This window comes from Eutrigla gurnardus (genome assembly GCF_963514095.1).
Source record: "Eutrigla gurnardus genome assembly, chromosome: 2".
Classification (NCBI taxonomy): Eukaryota; Metazoa; Chordata; class Actinopteri; order Perciformes; family Triglidae; genus Eutrigla; species Eutrigla gurnardus.
Genome location: NC_139916.1, coordinates 5,991,145 through 6,008,716, shown reverse-complemented (window position 1 = coordinate 6,008,716; position 17,572 = coordinate 5,991,145). Strand labels below are relative to the sequence as shown.

Sequence of the window (17,572 nt, the reverse complement as noted above, 5' to 3'; positions counted from 1 at the left end):
TGAAGAGATAACGCACATGTATGTGTGCGTGTTGGCTCATGTTGGCATGTTCATATTGTAACGGCACACAGCAAAGTATGAGGTTCTGTAAAGTTGGAAATATGTTAGTTATCTTGTTTTTTCTGATCGATAACACACACAAATGTGAATAGATTATTTGATTAAAGATATTTTTTAAGTCCTGTAAAAATATTTGAATGTATCTTTTCATGAAATTTAGAAATATTTGGGGTATTTTTGATAAAAACAAGATGTTTGCTATACTAGATATATATCTGATGTATTAGTTGATGACTACATTATACATTTTTGGTATTACATTACATTTTTCATCAATGCTGAATATGAATTGATCAGGAGATAAAGAATCCATTTTTTATACAATCATAACAATGCATTATGTCTCCCACAAGACTGTATATCTGCTGCTGCCTTAATGTAGTATTGATTACATGTAAATCTGTTTCCTAAGTACCAGAAAAAAACAGGCAATTTAGGCTCACAACATTGTATGTTTTCTAGTCTGATTATCTGAATTCTGTGAATAAATCTGATGTGAGCAGCGATTCAGAGGCATTTTGTAATAAATAAGACAATTTAAACGCATGCTATTGGAGTGTTAAGGGATATATTTTTAGTTTGTTGGACTCGATAACACGCTGTGGATGTGTGTATATTCTATCTATAGAACAAACAATATAAAGACACAAAGAAAACATAAATATATTTATTTTTTGAAGCATGCCTAAAACTCCAGTACAGCCAACAAAAGGAGCTGAGCATTACACAGTGAAAAGGGAGTAAAACATATATTCTGTATAGGTCGGTAAGTAATAAAAAAATTGGTCCTTGAATACCGCACAAAGGGGGGAAAAAAAAATAAAAATAATCATCAAACCAGCTGAATCTGTTCCACTGTCTCTTAGCTTATCAGGTTCATTTAAAGCCCCTCCGGTCTGGAGATTAACACCCTTTAACAACTGACAACTTTCTTCTGGGTGCAAATGGTGGCTACGAAATAAGTCACGGGACAAAGCGGGGTGAGAGGCGTCACCAAGCTACATGTTATGGACACGCCCACAAACTCCATATTCTGTCAGTGCACAAGCAGACTGGGCTTTTTTGTAAACATCAACTATTTAGTTATATTTGTGTTGGCGTCGCAGAGTGTGCCGTGGTGAACGAGATGCAGCACCTTCACTGTTTCTTAGCCATGACCACGCCGACCAGCACCCCCATTAGCAGCGCCACTCCAACTAGCAGCCATCTCCTCAGAGTCTCCTGAGATCTCCGTTCCTCGGCGGCGCGGTCTCGCCCGAAGATCTCAGCAAAGCAGTCCTGGAATGAGAAGAGGAAGAAGTACTCTTACTTTATCGGCAATGATATGTTGTGGTTTCTTTCTTTTGACAAATGTACTTATTGTAAGTCGCTTTGGACAAAAGCGTCTGCGAAATGCCCTAAATGTAAATGTAAGTACTGTTATTGGATGATGTATCCATATGAAGGGGATACTACCAAAAATACTTTTGCACATCTGTAGAAAAGCATATGTAGGTGCATCGTTTTTCCAATAATCAGTGGTTACCTATAAAACTGCAATGTATCAGATAATCATTTGTATTAATTTTATCAGTCTTCAGTGCATCTATCACATTAGTACCTTGTTCTAGATTTTAAATACGTCTTGACTTACTTTAAAAATATCTAAATGTATATACAGTGTTTGCATTACTATGTATATGTTGCATATAATACACCTTATATACTGCATGTGTCTATTTATTCACCGTTTTTCAAATACACAACTTTTGTCTGTAATCTCAGATATTATACAGACAAGGAAAAACTACATTATTCACCCAAAAAATATATATTTATTTAAACTAAAAATACTCATTTTGGTTTGCAAAACAAGAAGGCTGCAGACACAGAAAAGTGTAAATACTGAGTCACCTTGGAAATAATTTGGAATTAAGAAAACTGTTGTGTCGTGTGTGTGTGTGTGTGTGTGTGTGTGTGTGTGTGTGTGTATGTGTGTGTGTGTGTGTGTGTGTGTGTGTGTGAGTGTGTGTGTATGTGTGTGTGTGTGTGTGTGTGTGTGTGTGTGTGTGTATGTGTGTGTGTGTGTGTGTGTGTGTGTGTGTGTGTGTGTGTGTGTGTGTGTGTGTGTGTGTGTGTATGTGTGTGTTGTGTGTGTGTGAGTGAGTGTGTGCAGCTGCTGTCCTCCATGAAAATCAAGATTCCAATTTTAAAGTGACGAGGTCCGAAAGTCAAAACATTCCCTTTATAAATCGTGTGACACAGTTCGGTTGTTGATCAGCTCTTCTTTGACCCACATTTAAAATCGGCATACTTCACGGTGTAGAACTCATGGGGAAAGCGATCGGTCTCGGGTCTACACAACACCCGACGCAGAAATAAAGCTGCGTGTCGAGTCCATCCCCTGCCCACTCACCCATCCTCCTTGGCTCTGGATCCACGGAAGGATGTGCTCATCCAGGTACGTGGTCATCCAGTCTGCGATGCGGGAAACCAGCTCGCTCATCCCCTTCTCCACGCACTCCACACACAGCACACCGCCAAAGGCAAACAGGCCCACCACGCGCCCCCAGTTGACCCCGTCCTTGAACACCTCGTCCATCACGCTCTTGAAGCTGTGGTAGGCCGTGTCAGGGGTGATGTCCAGCTGCGAGGAAAGGTCACTGAACGCCTGCGTGAAGAGAAGTTCAAACTCATCCGCCGAGTCCTGAAGAGCTGCCTTTATGGCCTCCATGCCATGCGGGGGCGACGACGTCCCCGGCCGGCTGCCCCCGTTCCTGCTGTTGACCGGCAAGCCGTTGCTGGAGGCCGAGCCGGCCTTGTCTCCCTCAGTCCTTCCACCGCCGGCGTCCTCCGGCCTCAGCAGGGAGGTCGGGTGGTTCTTCTGAGACAGCTTGTAGCCTATGAAGAACTCCACCAGCTCTCTGTTACAGTACGACATCATTCCCACGAAGCGAACCTCCGACACGCAGCCAGTCTACTCGGACCCCATGCTTTCTCCTGCCAGTCCTGGTCAGTCTAACAGCTGTGACATCAGGGCTTCTTCTCCGGGTGTTGCAGCGAGAAACAGCAGCAGCCTGGAGGCATACAGGGGTCACAAAAAGGTCACGTTCATTCCCTGTTATATAACATATGATATTCATTGGTTTACATTCTCAAACTATTGAAACTTGCTTGAGTGTCAAATTATAATTGGGAAATATATATATATATATATATATATATATATATATATATATATATATATATATATATATATATATAGTGTTTCATGTTCAGTTTTTACTACAATACAGAAATGAATGAAACTGAAAAAGGTAATAAAAATGCATCCATAAATCTGCTGTAGCCAACACTTGGAAAAGAAGTGCGAGCTAGCAAACATTAGCTGAATAGCATCCTCGTGAGCGCAGCATTCATGAATCCAGTAGCATTAAATCACTACCCCGTATATGGAGTCAGGTTTGTGCGTCTGGATGCCAGCCTGCCGCCGCTGACAGCGATGTCTACAAGTAACGTAGAGAGGTCTTTAGCTTCGTGTGCTAACTAGCTGTTTGTAAACAGTCCATAGGGGGGAAAAGAGCTCCAAAAAGCGACTATAAACTAGCTCCACGGGACGGATGTGAGGCTCTCATCACTGACAGTTGATACTTACAAAAGGCTGTGTTTTCCCTCGCGAGTGCAGCCGCGGAGTTACTTAGAGCCGCAGTTGTGAATGGAGACACAATATGGACATTTTTGCAGCTGCAGACTTGTGTGGCCTGGGCTGAGATGCACGCTGGCGGTTGGCCAATTCCGCTACTGTACCAGCCAGAAGTCCGGCCCCCCTCTGCAGTCGCTGCACCAATCAGAGGCCGGGACGGGCCGGAAGTTAAGGGGCCCGTAAAATGAAAGGTAAATCATTGGAAACGCTTGTGGGTACATTTCACATCCACAAATCGACATGGAGGGGAACCCAATCCTGCTCATACTAAGGCTTTATCTTGGCGTACAAAAATTTAACTATATTTTATTTAATATGAACTTAATGGAGCTTATGTTAAAAGTGTGCAATGCTTTTTTTTATACCTGTAAATAAAGCTTATTTTATGTTAATGTATTATAAGGGTTTTTACTGCTCATTGTGGTGAATAATAAGTTTATGTATGACCTTTATTCAAGGTTCCCGCTCATGAGTCACATGTCAAATTCCCTGACCTTCACTGATAATAAGCTGAATTCTCATGACCTATAATGAACGGTAAAAATGATTCTTCTTCCTTTGCATCCTTTGTTGAGCAGACAAAAAACAGCCACAGTATTTTTAAAGTACAACACTAAACGCTCACTGCTTGAACAGTGCACAAATATATTTGTATTATTTGGTAACTTAAATTTCAACGTTACAGACAAAATTCCCTGATATGCCATGACTTGGCTAAAAAAAATACCAAATCCCCATTTTTCCATCCAACTAAAATGTGAGATTTAGTCATATATATCCTAAGACTGTATTTTGCTACTCTATAAATTTCAAAGCTCCATTATGTTGTGTATGTTTCACCAAATGTTATTTTCCATAAGAACAAATAGTAAACAGTGAATAATAGAGAAATAAGGGGGAAAAAAACTTTTTTTTTTATTAAACAAACATATTTATTAAATCATGTAAATAAGCAAATAGCATATCCTACACGTTCTAAATGTGTAATGACATTATGATACAGTTCTTTGTCACGGAAAGAAAACACATGGAACTTGGGAAGTAGGCATATTTTCATAAATCTTGTGACAATTAAAAAGGTCAATTAACACAGATTGTATGAAGAAACTAACGATGAATAAGGTCTAAAATATATACAATGTCACTTACATATGCCTTATAATTAAGCACTATAATGTAACTTTTTTTCCTCCTTTCCAGCACAAGTAACATATCTGGAATTGAAGTGTTTCAGTCACCCATGCCATTTGACCAAATATTTGTGATTTTTAAGTGTAGAACCATTCCCCCCCTCCCCCCCATCAACTAAATTTATACACCCTTCCTCAACCAAGGCACAGGGACATTAACAGAAGGTTGTCAAAGTATTTGCTTCCCCATCTTGCAAAGCACTCCCTTTCTCTGTGGAGGGATTGTCTGTGTTCAAAGGTTCCGTCTCGTCTTTCAGGTTTGCTGCCTCTTCAGGTTCTAAATTCTCCTCTTGGTTTGTGTCAACACTTCCATTCTCAGTAGGTCTGTCCTCTTCTTCTGGTTCACTGTCCGAGTCAATGGAAATGGTCTCTGTGCATGTACTGAGCTTTAAGGTACAGTTTAGTGTCTCACACTTCTTGTTTTGGTCTGTGCTTGGAGTGCCAGACTTGAGGCCTCCAGATCTCCCCGCTGAGGTGCCATCAAGCTTGCTCTCCACAAAGATCAAGTCATGCTTAACTTTCTTTAGAGCGTGCATGTCAAAGCCGAGCAGCACGGACAGCTTTTTGGTCTCACATTGTTTCTCGCACATCCTTCGCTTGTTTGCAAAATGACTAGCGATGTCAGATTTCCAAAGCCACAAGCTTGCAGAGAGCTTCTCCTCTTCCTGATGAGAAAGGTATGGTCGCCGATTGAAGTAGGACGTCAGGAAATTTTTCCTGGCCTCATATGTCTTGTGCTCATAGCTTCGAGGATCAAGAGCAAGGCCGTCAGAATCGGACTGATTCCCCATGGTTGTGGAGGAAATCTTTGACTCCTTGCTCAGTTTCATCTTCTTGGGGTTGGACATGGCTTGAGTTGGTGGCTGCCTCTTGAGGAAGCCAGCCCCGGATGAGTTGAGAGTCAAGGCAGACTTGAAGCCTTGGCTTGCCTGGTTTCTTCCAACGGCCCTGCACTGCACAAGATGCAGCGTGATGGTGGAGGCCACCATGTTACTGGTGTACACTCCCAGGCAATGAATGCACTTGTACGTCATCTTTTTTTCAACTGGATGCACTGTTTGGAGCACTTGGTGTCGCTCTCTCAGATGCAACGCCAAAGAATCAGAGATGGGACCTCTGATGATGGTGAAACACAGCGGACACAGAGTCTTCCCAACCTCACTCTTGTGAGGCAGCACGGGGAAAGTTCTAGCAGGTGACTCATTTCTCTTCTCAAAGATTCTGGGAGCAGAAACCTTGACCTGAGGTGGAACGCTATTCTGAGCAGGTGCAGACTGATCTTGACCATTGACGGATTCCTTCATGTTAAAAGTCAGCACAACCAGCTGTATGTTACTGGACTTGTCTTGTTTAAGGGTGAGATCAAAGGTTAGAGGGGATGCGCCAGGAGGACCAACAAAGTCGTCGGGATGAGTTTGAGCCACGTGCTCGATTATCTTCTCAACATTGTGGAAAGCCGAATGGCACTGTGGACAAGTGAGCCCGTGGATCAGCATGTGGTTAAGCAGCGTGTCGCTGGGCAGATAGCGGTTGCAAAGCAAGCACTTGCTGGTGAAGTTGTGGATTTTCATGATGTACTTGGCCAGTGCCCACACTCTCTTTGCCTTGTGTGCGTTCTCAAAATGAGCATTATAGAGGTTTTCTGGGAAAAGCTCATTACAAACTGTGCATATCTTCCACTTCTGCGTCTGTGCTGTGTTTACACCAGCAGCATTACTTTCAGCCGCAGTGCTGTTGCCAGGAACTGTGACACGCACCTGACTGGCTGTGATGGAGGACTGGTTCTTAACAGGGGGCGCTGGCTTTAAATAACCAATTACTGGTTGTGCTATTGGGTCGGTTCTAGTCGTTTGGCCCCTAATGATCACAGGGGCCTTCTGAGCAGGGGCTGGCAAGGCTCTGGAGACCATTATATTAGCATGTCCAATCATGGTGGTTACTTGAGCACCTATGCGCTCGTGGTACTCTACAACATGCTGGACTAGAGCCTCATAGCTGCGAGTGGAAAACTGGCAGCGTTTACAGAGGATGTTGTTGCCATTGACAGGACTGGCCCCATTTTTGACAGATGTTTCAGGAACCACAGCAAAATATGGCGAGACAATATGCTTAAAGTGTTCCCTGTAGATATGCCTTCTCACAACATTGTAGAGACTGTCCCGGAACGTGCATTTTTTGCAAAAGTACATCGCCTTCTCCACGCCATCGCCCTGTCTGACCCTATCAAGATAGACTTTATCCTTCTTTCCCAGTGCGGCTCCTTGCGAGTTTCCATAGTTCTGCCGTGCTGAACTAGGTATGTGGAAGATTTTAACATGCGTCTCCAAAGTTCTCTTGCTTGCAGTGAACGTGCAGTATGGGCAGTTGATCAGAATTTTACTCTCAAAGATTTTCCTGTGTACATTGCGGAAGTGATTCTTGTAGCCCGAGTAGTATTTTGAAGAAAATGGGCACTCAGTGCAGCAAAATGGCTTTGATCTGTATTCCTAAAAGACACCAGAAAGAGAGAAAAACAAACAATCAATGGCATTAAATTAAATATGGTGATCTGTGCATAAGCATTTAAAAATCCCTTGGATACAAGAGTAAAGCTGTCATCATACAAAAAGTGAAGCAAATTCTTCATGCAGCACTATTGCATATAAAGTCCAAGAATTTGCAGCGGATGGTGCGAATAACGCAATGGGAATTACACATTTTTAATGAAATGGTTCAACACGAGGGAAACATTTTGTGATGCTGTGATGCGAAAGCCTGTTTGTCTTGAGATTCTCCTCCTGTTGCCATAACATAAGAAATGGAGATAAAACATATTGCAGCAGTCTGTGGTCTCCCAGAGCTCTACAACAGAAGCTCACATTAGCTAAACTAAACTATGTGTATAAACCATAGCCTGTCTATAGTACAAACAACAAGGTCGCTGCCATATAAATATCTAGGTAACATTATTATGTGTTGATGGAGCAGCTACAGTGTTAGCATACCCTACCTCCCATCGGTCAGATCTCCATTCATTCATTGTTAAAGTTTGCTTATCGTGTGCTAACAAAGACTGGACTTTTTACAAATTGCCATAATTATGTAGTTATTTCGGTAAAATTTTTGTTTTGGGCTCATGCCGCTGTTGTAAACCAGCTGAGGTGTGGCTTACTATTCACACGAGTACGGCTCAATTAAATTCAGAGCATCCAAAAAACATGAGAGCAGTAACAGTGGTTATTCCAGCATTGGCTGATTAGACATTGTCGGTGTCCTGGCACTTGTGCAAACATAAATTATCCTGCGGTCAAACTAGCACGAGTAACGCAAGGCAAAAAAAACTCACTTTGAGTTTGGTGTAAGCACACCTTCAGATTTACCTGTGTTTTGGAGAATGATGGATCCCATGCACAGATATCAAGGCAAAGACTCCCCTTTACAAACTGCTCATCAGGGCAAAACTCTTTGAACTCCTGTGAAAAGATTTGAAAACAGTATGGTGAATTTGGCATAATAAACAATAAGTAGCTTACAAAAAAAAAACAGTTTGTTAGTTTACCTGCACACAATACATTGTAATTATTAGCCACACTGGTTTTGGACAAATTATGCTGAGTCGGCATAAATTTCAACTGCCGTCAATAGCCCCTCAAATTTAAGATTAGTTTCTAAATAGACGTGTAAGACTGTCAGATTAAAAAAAAAAAAAACATACCTGCAACTATCTATTGCAACACAAATGAAAATCATCTTAAAGCTCCACAACAACCCCACGTTTCCCATTTTAATTGAGAGTTTGAACTAGAATAAACTCACCTCTGCTGCCTCCTTGCAGAACTCAAGGCCAATGTCTCCAAGGGTTTTCTTCACTTGTTTCCGAGCTCTTCTGATCCTCGTAAGATTATTCACTGGAAGTTGATACATCTCTCCTGGCAAGGAGAAAAAACAAGCTGCGGTCAGTTTTAAAGGTAGCCAAATCACTGCAAGCTAATTATATTATACAAGTAATAACACTATTGCATCATCAATATTTACCTAATTCGTTAGCGAAATCGGGAGACGCGCCCCTTTCAACGTCTCTATTCAACAAATCACTGCCGACATTGTTTACCTATGATGACTGGGGTTACCATCCATGTACAACACTTAAGTTTCCTCGGCGGCCCAGCACTATCTCACCGGGCTGGCCCTCAAGTTAGCTTCCACTCTCGGTTAAAATGCAGCTCATGAAACACATCTTGAGACCTTTCCGGCTCCACTATGTCCGACATACGTACGTGTGGGCCAAAGATGTACAGCACATGTTGTTAGCTTTGCGGGCTAGCGTTAGTGTGTTAGCTGCGTTGCCCGCTCAAGTTGGCTCGGTCTCACCCCGCTACAAAAGGTAGCACCGAAGCTAACGTCGCAGCGCCGGTAAGCGTTTATTTCTTCATTGTCACTGACGGAATCAATCGACGCGTTTCACTCACCTTATGACGCGCACAGGGGGGGGCTAGCTCTACACTGGCTGCTTCGCTAGATAAACGGCTAACGAAGGCGTCCACTGGCTTGTCGGGACGTGCAGACTTGATGTGATGTTTGCTCTCCTCAAAGCCGGTGCTGATGCTCAGCGCCACAGCTAGCTGACTAAGCTAGCTAGCTAGCGCTTACATTTGCTTGCATGCAGCTGCTAGCTAGCTGGAGGGGGACGGAAGGCAGGGGCGGAGTGGCGACCGGCCCATGGAAACTCAAACAATGATGACTGCCAGGACAAGTCCGTGCCGTCCGAGTAATTGCTGTACTTACACGGGTGTTCGGGCCAGCCTGTTAGCTACCGTTATCTATCCCAAGTGAGCCAACTCTCAATCCAAAATGGCGACGATAAAAAGGCGGAAGTCGTAGCAGGGTGCTGGGCAGGGGCTGGATCACGGGCTGGCTGGTTAAAGTTAGTATGCGTTGTGATTGTATTCATACAGTGTTTTATTTACAGTCACAAAACGCTGACATTTATTACTCATTACAACAACCATTTGTACTGTAGTTACTGTTATTGCAACCCTAGTTTATTATGATGTTAATTTCCCCAGAAATCAGCACATGTACATATATTATTGTATTGAAATACATATAAATGTAAAATCCAGCAAATATACGTGTGTCTGAATCAAGAAAAAACATGTTTTTGTTGTCATTCCAGTGGTTCCATAACTTCCAGTACAACAGTGCTCGGCCCTGTCATCACCCGTCTGGAGACTGTCCTGTAGTCCAGGTAGAGAACACACTGTCCATTCACCTGGCACACAAACTGCCGCACCTACAGAGGGTGATGTGAGGCACACGGGTGTTATTTCTGTCCCAGAGTCAAAATATGTGCTGTTTTCAAACGTTGAGGTTAAACGAACCCCTTTTCATTTTCAGAGCCACGAGTGTGTAACATATATCTAACCTTAACTCCTGCAGCCGCCGCAGGGCTTTCAGGGTCAACGGCCTGCACGTAACAGGGAGCCATGCCTCGGACGACAAAGCCCCAGCCCAGTGCATCCCCTATAACCTGAGATGGCAGGAGGGTGAGAGATATTACATATTCTGTAGAGATTAAATGGAATCTAAATGATCTCTCCATGTGTTTAGCCTTGTTTCCAATGTAAACAAGAAGGGGCCAGAGCATATAAATACCTTGTTTTACATGGTAAATAGATGAGAATGGTTTTGTGATGACATCACAAAACATGTAACTCATTAAAGCGTCTCACCGTCAAAACTCTCTTGATGAAAGGTGCCCCAGGAGCCAATATCTCTTCGTGTGTGTAATTTCTTTTCAGTACTGTAAACATGTTAAAACACATCAACATTTACCACTTTCAAATTCTGGACTTCAACATACCAAATACTTTTGCCTTTAAAGTCATTTTGAACACATGAATATTAATCACACACGTGCCTGATTTAGGATTGCATCTCACTGAAGTCGACGACAGCTGGACCAAAGGTGGAAACCCAGCAGAGTCAAGCTGAAGGGAATTCAAGCTGCCTCGACGCCCACTGGTAACCTGTTTTACATCTTTACTTGAGCTCACTGTAATTACATTAAAAGTGACGTCATAAAGCGACAATTAGCATTCACATCAAAGCGTCTGAAGTGCAACAAAGGGCAGAGTGCTTTTACCAGACCGGAAAGCACTGTTGCCCTCTTGAGGTTGGCTTTTGCGCACAGAAAACGGACTATCGGGATGGCTGTCCTCCTGCGTTGACACCGCCACAACGTCGTCGTTGTCGTCTCGTTCACTGTCATTTAACAGCTCAGATAAGCGGCGTCTGCGGCGGAAATTGATGCAGAACTGATAGAGCAGTCCGCTGTCGAAGAAATCATGCTTCTTTGCCACTAGTGATGGGAGAGGGGATACAAAACAACACGTTATAGAATTAACGGGAATTTTTGCGGGAGTGTGCTTGCTTTAGACTGCGATAGTCCCAGCTGGCCACCCACTGACAGGCCGCTCATTCCTGGTGCCATGCATGAAAAGGCCAAATGAGGACTCACCGTGCTGAACGATGCCATGCTCCTGCAAAGTGCAGCACAGCTCCAGTCCCCGACGCCTGCTCTCTGCCTCTCCATTCTGAAGGAGCCAGTCAATCAACTTGCAGCCGGGGAAGGAGCGCCGATAGGCAACGCCGTGCTCCTCCCTTAGCTGCAGAATGGAGTTCTTGTCCACTATGAGACTGAAGGAACCGGACACAAATAACACAAATCAGAAGCGTCATAACATGCAAAGTGCTGGAAGGAGCATTTTCAACAGAAAAAGTCACCAATATATTGCTGTCTTGTGACATTTTGAAACATATTGGGGTGTTTGTGATCATGACTATGGTTGACGAAACACTTCAAGGTCAAGCGAAGAGAATCTGAGCGCAAAAACGAACAGCTCTTACTGTTCGTAGAGTCGTTGTCCTCGCATGAATATTTTCACCTCCGTATTGAAGGGAAATGTGCCATCATCCTTGCGGAAACGGTACAGCAGTTTGGCATCCTTCACTACTGACCTCTTATCACAGACTAAGGAAAAGGCAACATACAGTTTCTAATAAGTTTTGAAAATGAACCAGTCTTCCCGATATCCCGTTGCTGAAACTCTTGTTTTTGCTCCCTCCTTACCGTGGTGAACGATGTCATGATCCATGAGGTGCTGCATGATGCAGACAGCTGTGGCCCGATCTGGAGCTTCCTTATGGCTCACAAGCCAGTCTATAAGTTCCCGTGCCACAAAGCAGTTAGGATACGTGCGCAGATGGTAGCGTCGGTCCTTGATCAGCTTTCCATCGTGTAGTCTCAACCTTGAAATTAAGTTCAAATCAGGTTTAACCTTAAGCCTGTCCATAGACATGTCGTATTCCTCTCTCTCTCTTCATACCTGAGTTGTTCTCCAGCAATCATGACTTCTCCTTTATGATGCCTGGCTTTGGACCTTCTTCTCATGCTACTTGTTCGGTCCATGTTTGTTATACCTGGACTGGAAGGTTAAGTGAAGATAACTCATAGTTATGGCACTTTGTGTTTACAAAATAGCCATCGAAACACACAGAACCCCAATTGCCATGTGGGAAAGGTGTTGTGTATACAGAAAGGAAGCAAGACAAGGACGTGATCCGCAAGAAGAAAAATGTCCAGTGGTGACTTTAAATGTGTTCTCTTATCCTCTTTTAAGGCTGAAGCTAGCACACATTTATTTGGTGTTTTGAGTAAACAAGCGAATGGCTGTTGTTATCCACAGAACATTTTGCTAGTTGCCAGTTTCTAGCTGTTGTTATGCCGACTGTGTTTTTGCAACACTAAATAAATGTGCCTGGATTATCTGGATGGATGTTACAGCTTCCTAGAAGACACACCATAACGTGTCCAGCGTTTGCATTGGATAAACTTTGAATAAGGTCACGTTTTAATGGTCATCTTATGGAAATAAAAAGTGCTCATGACAGTGCTTGCTTGCGTCGGTTCCCGCGTGGTTTTCGTAATCAATGGCAAACGCAGGTGATGTAAAAATGGGTTGTGGGATGTGAAAGCATCCGTGCTTCCAGCCTCTCAGGCAGCATATAAATCCTGCCTACTTTAACCACCACCAGCTTCATGAGTGAGTTTGTAGGTGGGTTGACCCACAGAATTAATATCAAATTAATAGCCATGTCAGCGTAACGGCATCAGCTCACGGATGCAAAGAAAGTGGATCCTTGCTTTCTGAGGAGCTGCTCATGATGATTGTATTTTTGTGTTGAAATTAGAGGTTTTTTAACTGTGTGACTGTATTCCTGCATGCGTTTTTGTGGTGAATTATGACCAGAGTGTTTGCTGGTGACTTGCACTTAGACCGTTAGCATCCCATCATTAGCATAAATTATAGAACATACTGTCACACTGCCATGCCGACATAAATCCTAGTAGGCTATAGTATGTGTCCCTGAGCTATCCTTGCTCAGTCACACTGTCTCCTCTTTTCCTTTATTCCCAGCAACTACGACCGACTGAAACGGGGCCTCTGCATTATCAGGCAGCACTGTCTATTGGTTTTGGCTTGAGACCTCCATCTTGTCAGGGAAGATTTCACTATCTCTGGAGAGAGCACTGCATGAGAAGGTCATCTCAGGCCAGGAACGTTGCTTAACCCTTTGATATCTTGTCCGGGCTAGTGTCACCGCTGGACACCACTGCGGTGGACATCCCTGAATCAACAGCACATCCTGGAACATGCCGTGCTTTTGTTGTGTCACGCATGTCGCTGGTGTGTTGTCAGGAGAGTTCACGAGTACCGGTGGGATGCTTTTGTCCGTCTCTGGCTGTCGGGGCTGAGGGCTGACCTTCTGTACCTACTCCCTGAAATGTTTTTAATCTTTATGCACATGCTCCATATACGTACATGAAATTACCCATAATTCAGCCTTGTAACGTTCAAAAGAGGAGTGATAGAGCCTGGAAATGTCCCCAAAACAAATCAAAACAGCCTTAAAAAAAAGCATAAAATTGAGAAAACAGAATATGGAAGCAGCTTGAGATCCCTGATGGTTTCTAAATGTTTTCATCTGAATTGAGCTAACGCAATTATTGTTTGGCTTATAACATAAAACGTCCTATAGCAACTTTTGATTTTCATAAAACGTGGGCCTCACAAATACGAGTGTTTCCTCTTGAGAACGTTTGTGACGTTCAGTCTTCAGTCTTCAGTCTTCTGCGGTGTATGCGACTGGCCACTAGATGTCAGTGTTTTCCTGCGAAGCAACCACACCAGTGTGAAATGAATTGTCTTGCGACCTCTTTGTTGTTTAAGAATATAGTGTCAGCGTGTTTCAACCAATACACACTCTGAAATAAACACGAGCCAAAGGCTGAAATAATATTATATTAAATTATATATTTGATCTCGTATATTAAGTGGATTTGCTTGATCTACTGATATAATAGAACTGCCTACACAAGTCGGGTGTGTAGGTATTTTAACCGGGCCTTTCACACACTGATGCATCTAAATAGGCCTACATGCAAAATGGAGGACAAGTCAACCAGGAAAAAAAAGAAGATAATGTGCCGCTGTGCAGAAATTTATAGGTTTTGGTCAAATGATCATCACGAACCGACTCGTAGCAGCTTTTATGCAAATCGCCGTCCTCGGCGTGTTTTTCATTGGAGAGGAGCGCGGAGGTGTAGCCCGGAAGGCGTGACATCATGCCAATGCAGCTTTATGAAGAAAGTACGCTTCTCCCGAGCAGGCAGAGAGGTGCGTCCGGTCCGCTGGCATCATCCGTGGACTTCCAGCGAGTGGCGACTGAAGCCAGAAAGGCTGCGCGGTGCAGAATTTCCAGTTCGCACAGACTTTCATAAGGTGGGAGCCTTTTTTTACGCACGCGTGTTTTTTTTCCCCCTCCTTCTCTGAACTGATATCAAAGTTTGGAATTACTGCGGGGTTTTTTTTTTCCGAAAGTATAAGCGCGCTTTCACGAACTGTATGAAATAGCTTCGGACATTCGTAGCTCTTTGAAGAGACCCGCGTTTCCAGCTAAGATGACCTCTGAGGCGCATTCACATTTGGGACTGCAGAAAAACCACATGGATTTCGTCAGCGACTTCGACTTGATGAAGTTCGGCATAAAGAAGGAGACGATGCAGGGGATGGACCGCTCCTTAATCGGGCCATGCAACCAGCTCCAGAGACCGGACTCCGTCTCCTCCACCCCTGGCAGCACACCTTGTAACTCGGTACCCTCGTCACCAAACCTCAACCCGAACGAGCAGAGAAATAACCCCGGCGGCGACCAGTTCTGGATACCCAACAACGGGGGCTACCCTCAGCAGATGTACCCACAATCCTTCGGTCTGACACCCGAGGACGCGATGGAGGCCCTGATCGGTGCCACGGCGCAGCAGGGACACCCATCTGTGCCCCACGGCCACCATCCTCCACCTTTCCAAGTTGAATACGACGGGTACGGCCACCTCAGCGAGCCCGTGCAACATTACACGGGGCTCCCGGGTCACCAAGACATACAAGGCATCCCCGGCAGCCACTGCCAAGACCCGTATATAAAAGATGACATGAGGTGCGAGTCTCCTCTCTCGCCGGAGGACAAGGAGGTGCTCGGCGCGCACCACCACAGCCGCCACGACAGGCACGGCGACAGCTTCTCGGACGACCAGCTGGTGTCCATGTCCGTCAGGGAGCTGAACCGGCTCCTCAGAGGCCTCGGCAAGGACGAGGTGATGCGTCTGAAGCAGAAGCGCCGAACCCTGAAAAACCGAGGTTACGCACAGTCCTGCCGTTACAAGCGCGTCCAGCAGAAGCACGTTTTGGAGCACGAAAAGACCAGCCTGGTGTCCCAGGTCGAGACGCTGAAACACGAACTAAACAGGCTGATGCGGGAGAGGGATGCGTACAAACTTAAATGTGAGAAACTGTCCGGTGCGAACTGTTACCACGAAACCGGGTCCACCAGTGACAACCCTTCCTCACCAGAGTATTTAATGTGACTTTGTTGATTTCCTGCAGAATTGATTCCTTTCCGTGGGGAGGCATTATGTTTGACAGCTCGCCTTGCTTTTTAATAACCAAGCCCGTGGATCCACCAAGTTGTAATTAATGTTGGACATACTGATATCACTCAAATAATTGTAATAGATGCAACTAGCCAACAAGTTATGAGTGAAAATTACAATGATGCATGCATGCAGGACATGTATGAGATGTTTTTTTTGTTTTTGTTTTTTTTTTACACAGGCGTATCTGTATTTTGTCTGAAAGGAGATACTTGAAATCAGAGAATATTCCCTTTTTATTAATACACAACTTTAATCCTTCTGCATTAGTTACTTTCTCAATCTTCATTTTGGTGATTTTTTTGCTTTGCTTCGTTTTTTTGTTGCTCCAAATTATATTTTGTGTTCACGCTTCCTTAAAAATAGAAAACATACTGAGAAGAATCATGCTAGAAATGACGTTTCTATTATTTTTTATGAAGCCAATTCTGCTGGACAGATGTGTTCCTTATTTGCTTTTTCCTTTTTTTGAAATAATATATGATAATGCAAATTGTTTTTTTCATGCACCATGTTTTTAATTAGCTATGGATCAATAAAACTATTGTGACTTTTCAAAAATTTTGTCTCCTCTGCTGATAGAATGACCATCCTTCAAAAACTGTCCACACAGTGAAATATTTAGACTGCCTCACACACACACACACACACACACACACACACACACACACTTGGAATTCTAATGCACCATACGTATTAGTATTGTCATTTATTATTCTTATGAGAGCTAATACAGCGTTTTTTAAACTCCTATTCACACAAAAATGCGTTAAAATTCCTAAATCCACATAAGGAAATACAACCAAAATATACACAATTTTGCCTTTTAGACAATTTAAAAAATTGAAAGTAAATTGATTAATTTGTGTGCAGTGTGAATAAGACAAGAAGGCACAAAACATCACTTATGTATTTCTAAAATACACAGAAATTCACCGTCGGATTCAAGAAGTCATCTTACGACTTAATGGTATAAGTGGTGGTAGTAATAATTCATATCATTGTTGTTATAAGATGGCCAGAGGAAGCAGTGTTGTGTATTCGTTGGTCTGATGGGGAATGAGAGGACGGGTGGCTTTTTTCTCCTTCCCTGACTTTTGCCCTTCATGGAGTGCTGCTTCCTGTGGGACCCCGGCATGTGGGAGCACAGGGGGCTGACTGGCAGGAGCTGTGGGGCGCAGATAAAATGGAGTGGAAATCAGGCTTCCCCTCTGCTCTCTTCCTCAGACGAACAGATCCCGTCTGCATTCATTAACAGAGGAAGAGAGAAACAACAAACCGCGGCGCACACACACCGCTCCGCTCTCCGCCGCTCGGCTCCGGAGGAACTGTTTTCACTTCGTGTTTTTCTCTTTTCTTCTTTCTCTTCTGTTAGATTTTGAAACCCTCGAGCAGATTTCCTGACAACAGATCATTCTCGGGTTCAACAATAATATTTGGATGACCGTAATAGTACCAAGGCCATTGTGATAATGTGTGATAAGTGGTCACATTGTAAACAGAGTTTATAACCTCTGCGATGGTGAGAAGTTTTTCACTGGAGACTTAGAGAGAATTCAAACGGGGGGCAGGTTAACGGCACCAGCCGTTAGCCTGGAAACCACGTTC

At 43.7% G+C, this 17,572-nt stretch overlaps 4 protein-coding genes and 1 long non-coding RNA gene across 7 annotated transcripts; 2 read left to right on the top strand and 3 right to left on the bottom strand.

Moving 5' to 3' along the window:
* Window positions 1–722: 722 nt before the first annotated feature.
* Window positions 723–3,851, bottom strand: LOC311025529 (bcl-2-like protein 1). The gene is made up of 3 exons (XM_084028466.1): window positions 3,695–3,851; window positions 2,456–3,116; window positions 723–1,338 (listed from the first exon to the last, which is right to left on the bottom strand). The coding sequence occupies exons 2-3, from the start codon at window positions 2,981–2,983 to the stop codon at window positions 1,198–1,200; spliced, it is 669 nt and encodes a 222-aa protein (XP_083884592.1). The 5' UTR covers window positions 2,984–3,116; window positions 3,695–3,851; the 3' UTR covers window positions 723–1,197.
* A 796-nt stretch (window positions 3,852–4,647) lies between these two features.
* Window positions 4,648–9,720, bottom strand: adnpa (activity-dependent neuroprotector homeobox a). 3 transcript variants are annotated; one of them, XM_084028286.1, is made up of 4 exons: window positions 9,697–9,720; window positions 8,728–8,840; window positions 8,292–8,384; window positions 4,648–7,418 (listed from the first exon to the last, which is right to left on the bottom strand). In XM_084028286.1, exons 2-4 carry the CDS (start codon window positions 8,833–8,835, stop codon window positions 5,088–5,090), a joined length of 2,532 nt encoding a protein of 843 aa, XP_083884412.1. In that variant the 5' UTR covers window positions 8,836–8,840; window positions 9,697–9,720; the 3' UTR covers window positions 4,648–5,087. The 3 variants fall into 3 exon arrangements, with proteins under 3 accessions (XP_083884412.1, XP_083884411.1, XP_083884413.1); XM_084028285.1 differs by lacking the exon at window positions 9,697–9,720 and adding an exon at window positions 9,381–9,682; XM_084028287.1 differs by lacking the exon at window positions 9,697–9,720 and adding an exon at window positions 8,947–8,965.
* On the top strand, window positions 9,703–10,962 carry LOC311025540. Its single transcript, XR_014598393.1, has 4 exons — window positions 9,703–9,835; window positions 10,088–10,159; window positions 10,351–10,457; window positions 10,841–10,962. It is a non-coding gene; the product is annotated as an uncharacterized lncRNA (long non-coding RNA).
* Window positions 9,878–12,488, bottom strand: LOC311025469 (DEP domain-containing mTOR-interacting protein). Its single transcript, XM_084028386.1, has 9 exons — window positions 12,300–12,488; window positions 12,044–12,222; window positions 11,821–11,944; window positions 11,432–11,610; window positions 11,057–11,272; window positions 10,832–10,966; window positions 10,644–10,714; window positions 10,337–10,441; window positions 9,878–10,204 (listed from the first exon to the last, which is right to left on the bottom strand). The coding sequence occupies exons 1-9, from the start codon at window positions 12,380–12,382 to the stop codon at window positions 10,079–10,081; spliced, it is 1,218 nt and encodes a 405-aa protein (XP_083884512.1). The 5' UTR covers window positions 12,383–12,488; the 3' UTR covers window positions 9,878–10,078.
* Window positions 12,489–14,636: 2,148 nt separating this feature from the next.
* mafbb (v-maf avian musculoaponeurotic fibrosarcoma oncogene homolog Bb) lies at window positions 14,637–16,525 on the top strand. Its single transcript, XM_084038644.1, has one exon. It carries the CDS (start codon window positions 14,936–14,938, stop codon window positions 15,896–15,898), a length of 963 nt encoding a protein of 320 aa, XP_083894770.1. The 5' UTR covers window positions 14,637–14,935; the 3' UTR covers window positions 15,899–16,525.
* The last annotated feature ends 1,047 nt before the right edge of the window (window positions 16,526–17,572 follow it).

What these genes read in the sequence shown, in the direction of transcription:
- LOC311025529 (XM_084028466.1), bottom strand. Translation starts at nt 2,983, where the DNA reads ATGATGTCGTACTGTAACAGAGAGCTGGTGGAGTTCTTCATAGGCTAC. An exon ending in TCCAGAGCCAAGGAGGATGG is followed by an intron (nt 1,339 to 2,455) that starts GTGAGTGGGCAG and finishes TTCTCATTCCAG; the next exon opens with GACTGCTTTGCTGAGATCTT.
- adnpa (XM_084028286.1), bottom strand. Translation starts at nt 8,835, where the DNA reads ATGTATCAACTTCCAGTGAATAATCTTACGAGGATCAGAAGAGCTCGG. An exon ending in TCTGCAAGGAGGCAGCAGAG is followed by an intron (nt 8,385 to 8,727) that starts GTGAGTTTATTC and finishes ATCTTTTCACAG; the next exon opens with GAGTTCAAAGAGTTTTGCCC. An exon ending in CATCATTCTCCAAAACACAG is followed by an intron (nt 7,419 to 8,291) that starts GTAAATCTGAAG and finishes GGTGTCTTTTAG; the next exon opens with GAATACAGATCAAAGCCATT.
- LOC311025469 (XM_084028386.1), bottom strand. Translation starts at nt 12,382, where the DNA reads ATGGACCGAACAAGTAGCATGAGAAGAAGGTCCAAAGCCAGGCATCAT. An exon ending in GGACAACGACTCTACGAACA is followed by an intron (nt 11,611 to 11,820) that starts GTAAGAGCTGTT and finishes CGGTTCCTTCAG; the next exon opens with TCTCATAGTGGACAAGAACT. An exon ending in GAGATGCAATCCTAAATCAG is followed by an intron (nt 10,715 to 10,831) that starts GCACGTGTGTGA and finishes ACATGTTTACAG; the next exon opens with TACTGAAAAGAAATTACACA.
- mafbb (XM_084038644.1), top strand. Translation starts at nt 14,936, where the DNA reads ATGACCTCTGAGGCGCATTCACATTTGGGACTGCAGAAAAACCACATG.